The sequence below is a fragment of the Vipera ursinii genome, assembly GCF_947247035.1.
Source record: "Vipera ursinii genome assembly, chromosome: 1".
Taxonomy (NCBI): domain Eukaryota; kingdom Metazoa; phylum Chordata; class Lepidosauria; order Squamata; family Viperidae; genus Vipera; species Vipera ursinii.
Window position 1 is genome coordinate 305,973,057 of NC_139512.1, and position 13,760 is coordinate 305,986,816.

Below are 13,760 nucleotides of genomic sequence, written 5' to 3' on the forward strand. Positions count from 1 at the left end.
GTTAATGATGATTTTAGATATTTTAGCTACATATTGTACACCACCCAGAATCACTTGCTTATGAGATGGACAGCTCTATAAGATAGATACAGTAGACAGGCAGGCAGGAAGGCAGGCAGGCATTCTTTAGCACATTGTAGTTAGGAAATGTGGGTGGTCAATTGCTATGCATTCTTCTAATAAGGAAAGGAGAAATTTCCTAACGGTCTCTGGGGTGAGACTTCCTCTTAGTTGCGACAAGAGGATTGTTACAAAGTAAGCACAGTGGGAAAGAGTTTTCTCCCCGATGACTTAATTAAATGATGACTTAATTAAATCCCTGATGAAATTTAATTGAAACAGGGGAAGTATTATACCCATAACATTCTCCAAAAATTTATTCTTCCGTGAAAGAATATCTAATACAAATTCTCTAAGAATGATGATTTCAAATCAGTATTTTAGTAACTGGGCAGTTAAGCCCAATTCTCACCAGTCTTCTGTCTCAGGATCTTGTCTTCTTTGCTGCACTGACTGAGAGCTTCTTCTGAAGATAATCTAAGTGAAAGCTTTTGTGAATAAACTATCATGTTCAATGGCAATTGCTGGAGGGAATCTGACTTTATAAGGCTACCAACACCAGTTATGTATTTTTTTTTGTCTGTTTCAATTGCAGGAAGGTAGTTGAGAACTCTTCTGTCTAAAAGTCCTCCTTCAGGCACTTCCAACACATCAGAATTTTAAATCTCAATTATCTTTTAAAAATAGCTTTTTGTTATCTTCCACATTAGCTTCAGAGGATGATATCTGAAATATATGTGATCCCAAAGATGACCTATAGATACCGGAGGTAATATTGGAGAATGCTTAATATACACCAAACTGAGAATATCTTATCTAAATCCTGAAATTGTTTACTAATGTGGACCATCTGTTTGCTTCTGTTCTGTGACTGTATAGCTGAAGTGGTAGAAAGCCCAAATGTATTCCTGAGTGGTTGATTAAGCCCTTTGGGTTAAATAAATCGGTGCAACTGTAAAATAGAGCAGATCTCATGATTTTCAGCAATGGTCTGGCCTAAAAAGATGAAGTTCATCTATAGGAGCTTTCTGGAATGTCCAGATAGACCAGTTCTTGTTTTTTAGTCTGGAAGCCAATGACAAATGCCAGAAATAATTTAATTGCTTATACAGTGTGTACTATATTGTTATGTAACATCACTGACAACAGGAAAGAAAATGGGGAATTCTGTTGATTTTTTTACATTGATATATTCAAGCATCTGTGCCTGTGAACTGGCTTGCTTGTTATAAAAAACAGGAATCTGATGTTGAAATAATTCTGATTCACTATGTAGCTAATAACACATTGCCAAAGACTGTGTGAAAATCGTGTTTTCATTATATCTATTGGACCTCCCAATTCTCTTGTAACAATATGGCTGTCAACTTCAAGCCCAAGTCTTCTAAATTAAACAGATTTCATTATTTAAAAGGCTTCCCTTCCTGGGTGGGGTCTATCTGCTTTTGCAAGTTGATTTATAAAACATTGGCCAGCTTATAGGACTTCATGATTGTTGCTGACATCCTTGAGTAAAGGTTTGAAATGGCGGTGTAAAAGTGATAATAATGAGCAGGCACTGAAATCTCTACAGTTTCCCACTCTTGCCTTTCAATTAAAATAAAAGCAATAATTTTAGAATCTGACAATTGCTAATCAAATTGGTTTACCCCAGCTCAAATGGATCTATTCTTTGACTTTGTGTATATTTGTGTATGGGTTATTTATAGACTAACTAGAACAGCAGCCCCCAACCTTTTGGGCACCAGGGACCAGAGAGAGGTTTTTCTGTGGACCAGAGGATGTGTGGTTTTGTGTGCTGCCCACATCCCATGGATGGGGCTTCACTTGTTTGCACAGTCCAGTTTTTGGCATGCTGCGGACTGGTATCTGTCCATGGACCGGAGGTTGGGGACCCCGAACTAGAAGGTCTAAAATTTTCTATGCCAGTGTTACCCACATACTGCTGTCCAAATGATTTAGACTGTAACAAATATTATCCCTGGTTAGTGGCCATGTTAATGGTCTTGATAGCACATGATTCAATGCATTTGAAGAGTACTACACCAGCAAACCATGAGGTACTCTATTGTCTCTGTGCTGGCATTTTGCTTACACAACTTTTTCACATGATGATCTTATTGACATGTTGCTTGACACTGATTGGTCAAATAAAGTGAAATTAATTTGACCCCTCCAGAACTATTTGACTTGTGTATAATATATAAATTTACATAACTGGATTATATAACTCTATGCTTAAAGAAAATGAAATCCTATCTAAATGTCAGCAAAAAATGCATATAGTTATTTAACCATAGATTCCACTCTCTGTTGTACTTCCGGAATTTCTGAGATGCTAATGCAGGATTTTGTTCTGGGGATTATGACCATCTGTTCTCCCACAGAATAATGGGCTGAGATTTTCCTGCTTTTATCACTTTCTTCCTTTGGAATTAGCAGTATTTACAGCAGGGCACTTCTGTATGCATACATAGATGGCTTGCCCTTTAATGTTTCCTATACTTGCAATTCCTGTTATCACTTCAGGATATTGTTATTTATTGCTGATTAAATCTGAATATTTCTTGTGAAAAATCATTGAGGAACACTCCAGCAGAAATGCCGGTTTTCACCTCTTTCCATCTTTCTCTGTTCCTCTCTGAGATTTATTTTATTTGATTTATAGTCACCAAATCTGAAGACTGGTGACAGTGTGCAAAGTTAAAAGAATGTAAAAATACAATAAGAAAGCACACAGACAAACATTGGGGAGAAAAATGCCCCCCCCAACTATCTACTGGTATCAGGATCACAAATCACACTGGCCTCTAGTTTCAAAAGGCAGTTTTTCAGAGTTTTTCAATTGGCATTAAGGTCAGGGCCAGGTGAACTTTCAAGCAACAATATTCTAGAGCAGAGGTTCCCAACCTTTTGGGCACCAGGGACTAGTTCTGTGGAGAAAGGTTTTTCTATGGACTGGAGAATGTGTGGTTTGTGTGCTGCCTGCATTCCACAGATTGGGCTTTGCTTCTTTGTGCAGACCAGTTGCTGGCATGCCACGGACCGGTACTGGCCCACTGACTGGGGTTGGGGACCTCTGTTCTAGAGGGTAGAGAAAGAGTGGCTCCAGGATTTTACAAGATGACATGCTTCATCTTATGGGGAAAAAGTGGTCCCGTGGTTATTTATGAACTGCCTTTCTTCAAATAGGAGAATGTCCAGGTAGGGCTTTAAAGGTGACAACCAGCATCTTGAATTTCACTAAGAAATTCCACCTCACTTGCTCAGTGTTGGCTGGCTGCAAATACCATCTTGCTTCCACTAAAAGTTCTGCTTGGACATTTAATACTGCCTCCCTCCTGGGAGGAGCATGGCTCAAAGCGATCTTGCCAGTTAGGTGTAGAGTGCCTCTTCTTTGAGTTTTGTGCCTTTTGTAAATGGGAATGTGTGTGTGTGTGTGTGTGTATCTGTATATGTATACTAAGCAGGGCACAGCAGAAGTAAAGTGAGAATGGCATAGCTATTGCAATTTGCCAAATAGATTTTGTCTATGTATTTGATGCCTGAAATGGCCTTTTATTTAAAATAGCCAGAGAACCAAGTACTGTGCTCTGTTTTTGATGTATCCTAAAATGAATCTCTTGGTTAAAGTCTTCCCCCAATATTTGATGCCATATTTTTCTTATCAGCAGTTATTGTGTGAATAAAACCAGGCTGGTCCATGACAAAAATCTGACATCCATAATTATACAAAAGAACATGTGTTTCATAATTCTCATGAACTCCTCATCTGAGAAGGGTTTGGGGTTGTTTTGCACAACACTTTTCTAAAGTTATTTTCCTGCTGTGATTATTCTGCTGTTAAAATACATGTAGTTTTATTGATAATTATTTTTATGATAGTTATTTTTTAATCTGGTCGTATTTTGTATATTGAGAAGGAATGTTTCAGTTTAGAAGTATAGGAATATTTTTAAACCATAAAGTATATTGGCAGGAAATGTTTGTAAGCAGGGGGATGCAAAATGTGTCATAGATGCTTTTAGTGGATACTGCAGTGAACAGGGGGATAGGATCAGACTGCAAAGATACTCTTTGCAAGTCTTCTCCCAGAGCCCCAGCCTTTCTCTGGGCATCTGTACGGTGCAGTAGATATTGATGTGTGTTTGAGAAGAGTGATGCTTCTCAACCCAACTCTTACATATATGATATGGAAATCTACTTGTTTTTAAGACCAAACCACACTGGTTTTGAGAGTTTCATTATATTCTCTTTCCATTCATCTCCTGTGCTCCACAACCATTATAAGTTCAGGTATGATGGATGTGAAAGTTAAATATTGTTAACTGTTTCCATTCCCTTTAAAAAATGTCTGTGATCAAGTGGAAAAACACAAAATAACTAGGACCTGGAGATCAAACTGGGAATTTTTAAAAAAAATCTCATTTTAAAGTATTTAAAGTGGAAGGACGGGTATTCATGATATGGAGAAGAAAAAACATTTCCTCTGGCTAAAGCCAAAGCTGCAATTTGGTGCTCCTGACCTCTCTTTGGAAATGTTTTAAGATTTCTCCCATTGTTTTCTCCAGACTGAAAGGAATAAACCTTTAGGGGCTTAAATAGAATCCAGAGCAAAAGAATCTGATCTTTCTGAGATGTCTTTGTCGAATTACTGTATATTTCGATCATAATGCTACTCTGTTGGCTAACAAAATAGCAATACCTCACAAGGGGTGGGGCGGGATGCAGGGAGAAGGTCTTCAAATGAATTGAGCAAACTACTAAAATATTATCAAACTCTTGACTTCTCACTACATCCTCACCCATGTTGTAGTTACTTAATATTCATCTTTTTAATACAAGCTACTTATTTTTTGTAATGACTAGCATATTTAGTATTTTTCTTTGAGAACTTAATTTAGGAATGTCTAAATTTTTAAAAATTATTTTGGCACAGAAGAGCAACAACAGATGAAATAGTGGGACTGTCCTGAATGGTTTGGGAACACAACTGCTTTTAAGTTACCACTTCTTTATTTTTAATATGCCTATAAGGAATAAAGATTTTCTGTTAAACTGACTTTGCTTTGTGCAAAATACCTTGCAATTTTCAAAAGTCAGCTTGCTCAGTTTTGGCAAAGGCAGCATTTCTCTTTAATTAAAGACAAAGTTCCTCTATTGTTGGTAGCTGCCTCACCTATAATCTCCTACACATTCAGAAGGGCTATAGCTGTATTTTCCTACTCCTCCTTAGGCAAAAGCTGGTCCAACCACCTGTTAGCATTACATCATGGGCTGTGAAACACACAGTTGTACCAAAAGCCCTTAAACAAAGTAGTGCTTCTTACATTGTTTGCACTCAAAGAGCTGATGTCACGCCAAGCTGATGTCATTCCATGCATTTGTGTCAATGCCTTGGCAACCAGGCAGGTGGGGAGTCTCAGCTAAAGTCATCTGGATTGAAGGGAAGGAAGTTTTCACATTTTTACTTTTCAGAATCGGTCTCTCAACTGCAAGACAACCAATCCTGGATGCCTGCTCAGGCATTAGGGAGAAAAAAAAAGTTTTCTGTGTACCCCGTCTCTTAACAATTCGCTTTTTGAGTAATCTCTTCTTTGTGAAGCAGAATTTTATTAGAAGGAAAATTGAATTGTGAAATCCAAATGGTTTGATTCAGTACTTTTTTATTATTTTAATTCCATTTATATCCTGCCCTTCTCCGAAGACTCAGGGCAGCTTACAAGCTTAGCAATAGCCTTCATTCTATGTATATGCCTGCTTATTAGGGCTTTCCCCCCCAAGTGGCATTATTACAAAGTCAGCTTATTGCCCCCAACAATCTGGGTCCTCATTTTACCTACCTCAGAAGGATGGAAGACTGAGTCAACCTTGAGCCTGGTGGGATGCGAACCTGCACTAATTGCAGGCAGCTGGTGTTACTTAAGGAGGCATTAGCCCACTGCTCCACCAAGGCTCTTTTGATAAACTTTATCAAATTTATATAGCCACCCATCTCACCAAAAGTGACTTTGGACGGCATACAACAATGAAAATAAAACAACACTGTAAAAAACCTCAGATATAAAATGTAAAAAACCCCATATTAATAAACACCATAAAAATGAAAGATACAAACACTCTTCTTCTGAATGAAAAAGAAAGCAAAAAAGTATGAAATGGGTATTTGTTTCCATTTCTTGCAACACACAAAGTTATGCATCCTTTCAATTTTGATTCCAACTTTGGTACTGGATTCAACTTCTGTGGGCTAAGGGATTGTGGGAAAGTTGCTAAGCTGTAGAAAGGTGCATATAAACCAAGGGTACCTTAAAATATGTACAGTGAGTACAAGTATCTACTGCAACTTAGAGGCATCTCTTGTGTTTTTGAGACCACTAATGAACCAGTGAAATAACTAGTAAGCAAATATATTCCTGGACTTTGTGATCCAAGATAATTTGCTTTGTCAAACAGTTTTGATTTGAGTTTCCAGCATGGCAGAAAATGAAAATTACAGCTTCAGAAACAGGGTGGATCTATGTCTTTGCTTGGGGGATTCAGAATGTTAGCATTCACCTCCCCTTCCATTTTCTCCCACTAAAAACCCAACCCCTCTCTCTTGTTGCAGGTGGGCTCAGCAGCTTCAAGCAGAACCATGAAAACCTCTGTGATAATTCCCTCCAACTTCAGGAGTGTCCTGAAAGCGGAGGTGGAGGTGCCGCAGTAACCTGTACACTACCTCAATCCATTGCTACCACTCCAGACATTGAGAATGCCGAGCTCACCCCCATCTTGCCCTTCCTCTTTCTCGGCAATGAACATGATGCTCAGGACTTGGAGAAGATCCAGAGGTTGAACATCGGCTATGTAATCAACGTCACCACTCACCTCCCTCTCTACCATTATGAGAAAGGTTTGTTCAGCTACAAACGTCTCCCTGCCACGGATAGCAACAAGCAGAACCTCAGACAGTATTTCGAAGAGGCTTTTGAATTCATTGGTAACTATTCCTGTTTCCAGTTTGACTAGATTGCTCTAAATAACTGCTGCTCTTGTGACTTTAGGTCTGGGTTGGAAAATATAAAGCAGATTATCTTGGTCCAGAGGATTGGTTGGATGACTGAAGCTGCTTTGGGTGGGCATTTTAACAATGAAAGCTTTTTATTTATCCCTGGCTCCATTTCTAAAATAATTGATCACTTGTTGTACTATTCACCTTTTTCCTGCAGATTTCTATTCATTAGGGTAGAGATACTTCTTTTTTGTAAAACATGGGCTTGATAGGGAATTGTGACCTGTCTTTATTAATACCCTATTAACACCATCCTGCAGATGTTTGCTAATATCCCTTCTCTGTATTCTCACACTCTTAAGAGACAACATATCTGCCTATGAGAGACACATAGGTATGTTGTGGGACAGTCAATTGACAGGTTATCTCAGAAACAGCAACCCAGTGCAGGTGATTAGAGATCTGGGAAAAAGCACCTTCATAAACTCAGTATTATAGAAGCTGGGAAATTGTAGCCACAATGTTAAAAGAGTGGTGCTTGGTTAAACTGTCAAATCTGGTTCACTGTTGTGCCACAGATTCCCAGGGATGTTGATACACATTCATGGAGAATAGAGGTCTCAATGGCTAAATGCAATAGTGTTTTATTGCTTCCAGGATGAAAAGCAGCATGTCACAAGAATACCAGCTGCTAAAAAAAACTGTGAATAAACACTTCTGGGCTAGATGGTTGTTTCTTTGGTCTTCCTTTGATCCCACAAGACTGCTTTTTGAGGTTAGCCAGTTTACCCATGAACACTATGAGAACTGCTTGTCCTTTATTACTGGTGTCTTCTGGTGACATTCCTCCAGAGTACAGTTCAAGAAAAAAGGATAATTTTTAAGAACACAAAGCTTTATGCTACTTGAACTGCAGATATCTTTCAATATATATGATCCTGCATAGTAGGCTTGTGGGAAGAGGCTGATGAAAAAGTGAATAAATAGGACAGAGTTGAACATGACTGGGAATGATTATGAAGGAGGCGTTGCAGCAAAGCTTGCTAACATGCCAAGAATTATATATGTGTATGTTGTTCAAGGTTATGCTTTTCTTTTTATCTGGCATGATGCATTTTGGTTTGGGGTATGTACAGCAGGGTAAAAGGTACAATGATACAATGAAATTTCAGAATTTCTAATAATATTGAGCTAAAATGCTTGCACCTTTTAATCTCTGGAAATAGAAACATACATTTTTTCCCCCTAGGTAAGTTGAGACAGTGTTTCCCAACTGGTGCCAGATGCATTAGTCATCAACTTCCTCATCCTTCAGCTAGCATGATCATTGGCCATGCTAGCTGAAGACTATGACAGTTGAAGCCCTTTACAGCCACAGGCACAAGATTGGGAAAAGTTGATTAAATCCTTCCGCTTGCCTCATTGCTTCTTTGTGTGGTTCAGTTTGGGGCATAAAAATGGAATTGATGGGAATACTAAATAAACATAGATTTGAACTTTCTGTAAATATGCCTGTTTTGTAGTTTTCCCTCAGAAGACTCTTTGTGGGTCTAGGTTGCACATTCTTGTTTAGCAGCTTAATAGTCCTATTGCTAAATAAAACTAGTCTATTTCCTTTGTACTGGCAACAGGATATGTCTTGCATCAGCTGAAGATTTATTGCGCTTCCAGGCCAAATCCATTTTTCTAGAGCTCATATAGCAAAATAAGAACTTTGGCTTTAATCTAACCATCCAAACCTTGCCCCATTGCACTGGACCATTACGACATAGCAGCTTAAATGTACTGTAACTGTTTGTCGCAGAGGAAAAGGAAACAGGCAGCAAATTTCTAGCTCTAGGAAACTGAACATGCCAACAGACCATTTATTGTTTAACTGGCAGGTAAAGACTTTGAGAGCCAGAAAATAAAATTGCCCCTCTTTTTCCCCCCCTAACTAGCAAACTCAGTTTTGTGATTGTTCATTAAAGATTCTGTATTTTTTATTGCTCTGTCCAATTTGCAAGGGGTTATCAGGTTTTAGCTTTGTAACCCCATAAGTTGCCTGGCATTTATTTATTTATTTATTTATTTATTTATTTATCAAATTTATATGGCTGACCATCTTATGAAACAAAATGACTCTGGGTGGCATACAATAAGGATATTAAAGAATAAATATAAAAAACACGCGGTTGATAAATAACAGATTCCCACCTCCCCCTTGCTCATCCTACAGACCTCCCTCTCTATCTTTTAATTATAGTTGTTAATTTGTTTTTATAATGTTTTGTTTTTCTTAAATACATGTTTTTGTCTATAACATTGTAAAAAGAGTCACCTCAAGGTGAGATGAGCAGCAAACAAATTTAATAATAAATAAATGAATAAAAAAACCAGTCATTATTTTTTTAAAAAAAGTTTTAAAAAAATCATAAGGCCTACAAGAGATTAGATGTTAACAGCCATAATGGAGCTATCTGAAGATCTTACCAGTCTCCTGGGACCACTGAGCCTGATGGCATAGCCAAGTCAAGGGATTACCAGAAAATAAATAAGGATGGAGATGACCTCACTTGGTGGTGGTAGTAGGAATTGTTCCAGAAGGCAGGTGCCATGGCAGAGAAGGTCTGCCTTCTGGGACCAAGTGTAGTTCCCTAAGACAGGACTTGCAGCATGCCTCTTCTACCAGATCTGATGAGATGGGCAGATGTAATTTATTAATTACATTAATTACTACTTGCAGGACAATGACATTTCCTAAAACCTATCAGTGCTATATTCTGAATTAGCCTGAATTAGATTGTCTGGAGACAATCCTGGTCTGTTTTTTTTTCTTGTTTTGTTGGTAAATTTCTTTAGGATAGCTTTGAAATAGTGCAAAAAATTGCCATATTAAATTTATGTGTCTTTTACAAGATATGTGGCGAGAAACATCTTGCCAAGAAAAGATACCAGTTGTAAATATTATTATTGCTTCTCTCTTAGAAATGCACTCTATGAGGTAGAATAAAAAGTTTTGTAGAATTTTTCCCATTTGAAATTAGGAGGCTTTGAACGCTGCCAAAAGAGGGTGCAGATATTCCTTTCCAGATGATGACTTCCTGGGAAGACATGAGGGTATATTCAATCTCAAAAACCTTTTTTTTTTCAAATACCAAAATACTTCCTTTATGTTAACCTACATGAAACCATTGAGATAGCAGCAGGCAGATATTCTTATTTCAGTAGTCAAAATATGCATATGCTGCATGAGGGTAGTGACCTTCACTGTTTATCTTTTTCACATATTTACATAAACTGTTCTAGACATACTTTTAAATCTCAAGTTTGTTTCTGACACCAAAATTAGAATTAGAAAATAATTACAGTGACAAATTGGAAAGAAACGAGTCACGGTTTCAGATTTTGCCCTTGTCCTTTTAATGGTTAAATAAATTTTCCACACTACTTTGAACGTAAGCGTGGCAATTGCATCATTGAGCATTTCAGACAGTGACCATTTTACCAATGCTTTGCATTGCTGGCCTGTGCATATTCTACAGGCTAGTTTTATGCATGTTATTCATATGAAGGCCATGAAACACAGGACAAAATCATAAAAGAAAGGTGGAGAACTTTTAGCTTTTAGCTTCTTTGCTGCACTAGTGTTTGTGGCATCATGAAACAACATAGCCAGTGATATAATATACTGAGAAGTGTGTTTTTGCAACAAATGACCAACCTAAATGTTCCCAATTCCTTTCTTAAATGTTGGTTGAATTATGTCAAGATACAATGCATAGGGCTATTTGGCCCTGTGAAAAATAGCTCAAACAATCCATGAGTTTTCAGTATATATAATATCTAAAATATGCCCGCTGTTCACTATCGGCAAGACTCTAATGAACTTTAATGGGAGGTTGTAATAACAGAAATGTTCTGAAAAAAGGAGTGCTGGAGAGAAGAGAGGCAAATGGATTCTTCTAGGCTAATTTTCCAACAAAGCTTTAGAGAGTAGCAATGTACACATTTCTCAAACGTTTATGAACTTTGTACTGTTTGGATACTTCACTAGCAGCAGTGCTGATTCATATAAATGCAATTTCTGTGTTGATTAGGCTCTCTGAACATGAGCAAAGCCTTGGACTTGGAGCTTTCATTTCTGCTCTCCAGTTCTTCTCTCTGTACAGTGAAGAAAAAGAGTTCTGTGAAGTTCTTTCTGGAGTTCTTTAACTTCTCATTTGTTGCTGAAATACTAAGTGTTCTTCCTAGCTACACTTTGAATTTATTTGGCCCTGTATTGATTTGTACACTAGCAAAAACAAATTAGGTAGGGGATGGGCAGAGTGAAATTGAACAATGCCTAATTCTTCTTCCTCTTTCTTCCCCTCCTCCTTCCCAATGCAAAATTCTCATGTTTGCTGGGAATTCTTAGAGTTGCAATCATAACACAACTAGAAGACCCCAGGCTGGGAAAGCTGTATTAAATCATATGCTCATATGTTTCCCCCCCACCCCCTGTATTAAACTAGGCCAGTGTAATGTTAAGCTGTGAATTGCATTATGGAATTATGTCTTGATCTCTCTCAATGACCTATTCTCTATTAAAGTCAATATCTCCGTTTGTTTCTGATCTTTTCAGAGGAAGCTCACCAATGCGGTAAGGGTCTTCTTATCCACTGCCAGGCTGGGGTGTCTCGTTCCGCCACCATTGTCATTGCATACCTTATGAAGCACACAAGGATGACTATGACAGATGCCTATAAGTTTGTCAAAGGCAAAAGACCAATCATTTCTCCTAATCTTAATTTCATGGGGCAGTTATTGGAGTTTGAAGAAGATCTGAACAATGGAGTGACACCACGAATTCTTACACCAAAGCTGATTGGGGTTGAGACTGTTGTGTGACATAAAAGAACCAAAGGAGAAGGTTTTTCTTTTTAAAAAACTTTCCACAGACTGGGAAGCATGGGTGATTCTTTTCTTTTCAGCTTTACTAGGGAAAGCTTATTTTTTTAAAAAACAAAACAAAACTTCTTTTTGAAAGTCATCACAGAATTTGCGCAGAATGCCATTGCAAATCCATTCTCAAAGGGATGGATGAAGAAGAAAGGCTTAAATCAGCTTTTTAAAATTGATGTTTATGAGGAAAAAAAACCTCCCTGGATATTATTTCGTGTTTTTGTTTTTTTTGTTTTTGAGGAAGTGGATGGTTCAGCTACTTGTAGAGATTATGACTAAGTAGTCTGTGCAGGTTCATAGACTGAGAACAATTATATTATTTTTTTAAAAAAATAATGACACAACCAGCCAAAATAATAGCAAAAAGACTAGATCCACAGGCCTTGTGTTTGCAAAAACTTTACTAAACAAAACCTAATGAAAATGCTTGCTGGTGCAAAGGTGATCAGAGCAGCTTAAATTGTTTGCAAATCATGTCTCACTCTTCTGGCTAGAGAACACCTTTTTATTTCCTCTTGTTTCATTTTCTGGTACTATTTTTCTATTTGGGTTGTGGGTAGGAGGGGTAGGACATTAAACACCAAGGGACTTGACCATTTTATGCCATATGCCTTTATTGGCTTCTTGTGCAATAATAGTTTTTGGGAATGAAAAGCATTTTTATTTTGAGCGTTCAAACCAATTATTGCAGGCTACCCAGTAATAATACTATTTTTTTTAAGAAATAGTGCAAAGATTACTGACTTGATATAGAAGCAGGAACACAACAAAAGCAATTATTCCCTCTCCCCCTTTTCTGGTTCTAGTAATGGTGCCATAAACCTTGTTACATATGTATATCTGAATGTACAAAGATTAAGAATAAGCAAAGTTTATTTAAAATATTTTTTCGCACAAAATACTGGCGTGTTTCTGTTTATGTAAAGAAATATATTGATTATAAAATGAAGTGTTTTAGAATTGTGAGTGTGTGTGTGTCCTTTTTATTATTTCCTTAATAAAATCACTTAGCTAGTTTAGTTTTCAACTTGTAACAAGTATGAAAGAGCATGGGGACCTGGAATTGACTGCATGTATTTTGCCCAGATAACTTATCCATGATGTATCAGATGGCTCTTCTCTCACTTATAGCAGCCTTGTTCAGGCACAGCAATCTTTTCTAATTTAAATGTGGTGTATTGAACTAAAATAGAGACTTCTGCCTCTCTGCTGTCTTCTCTTTTCAACACTTGAATGCCATATTTCTGGATTGATCTGAGATATCCCCAGATGTATTCACAAAAGAGAAGGAATGAATCCAGGAGGAAGGCCTGTACATTCTTGGTTTGATCAAGATGACATCTGACAACTGGTCAGTGTGCCTGCAGCATCAACACACCAGAAAGGGTGTTGATCCAGCTTGCCATTGACACACAATAATTCACAATAATGCACAAGTGTGGCCCGATACATACAAAACAAATATCAAAAGCCAATGGGAGCTATAGGACCTTTAGATGGGGTTTTCATCAAGGGCTCTCATCAGTCCGAAGATGGGATCAGGCTCCTGAAGTGCACTTTGTTCTCTCATTTCTTCTCTTTTCATTTTTCCATTGAAAAGGTATTTTGCACGTTTTCAACTTAAGCATTTCTCAGGGAATTGACTTTATTTTTCTGAAGTGAAAATGCAAAGCGGGGAAAAGAAAAGTAATAATGGAGAAAAAAAACCAGTCATTTCAGAGAATGCATAGGTGTAGCTGTCCTTGCTTCTGGGTATCTTTTTTTGGCCAGTTTTTAATTCACA

General features: G+C 37.6%; 1 protein-coding gene across 2 annotated transcripts in view; it reads left to right on the plus strand.

Annotated features, from left to right (window-relative positions):
• DUSP10 (dual specificity phosphatase 10) overlaps positions 1 to 12,908 on the plus strand; it is a 31,277-nt gene extending 18,369 nt beyond the window's left edge. Inside the window, exons 3-4 of one of the 2 annotated variants that reach the window (XM_083348910.1) lie at positions 6,671 to 7,042; positions 11,658 to 12,908. In XM_083348910.1, coding sequence (XP_083205036.1) covers positions 6,671 to 7,042; positions 11,658 to 11,923 — 638 coding nt within the window. In that variant the 3' untranslated portion in view covers positions 11,924 to 12,908. The remainder of the gene's footprint in view (positions 1 to 6,670; positions 7,043 to 11,657) is intronic. The other variant, XM_083348911.1, reaches the window with a different exon arrangement.
• The last annotated feature ends 852 nt before the right edge of the window (positions 12,909 to 13,760 follow it).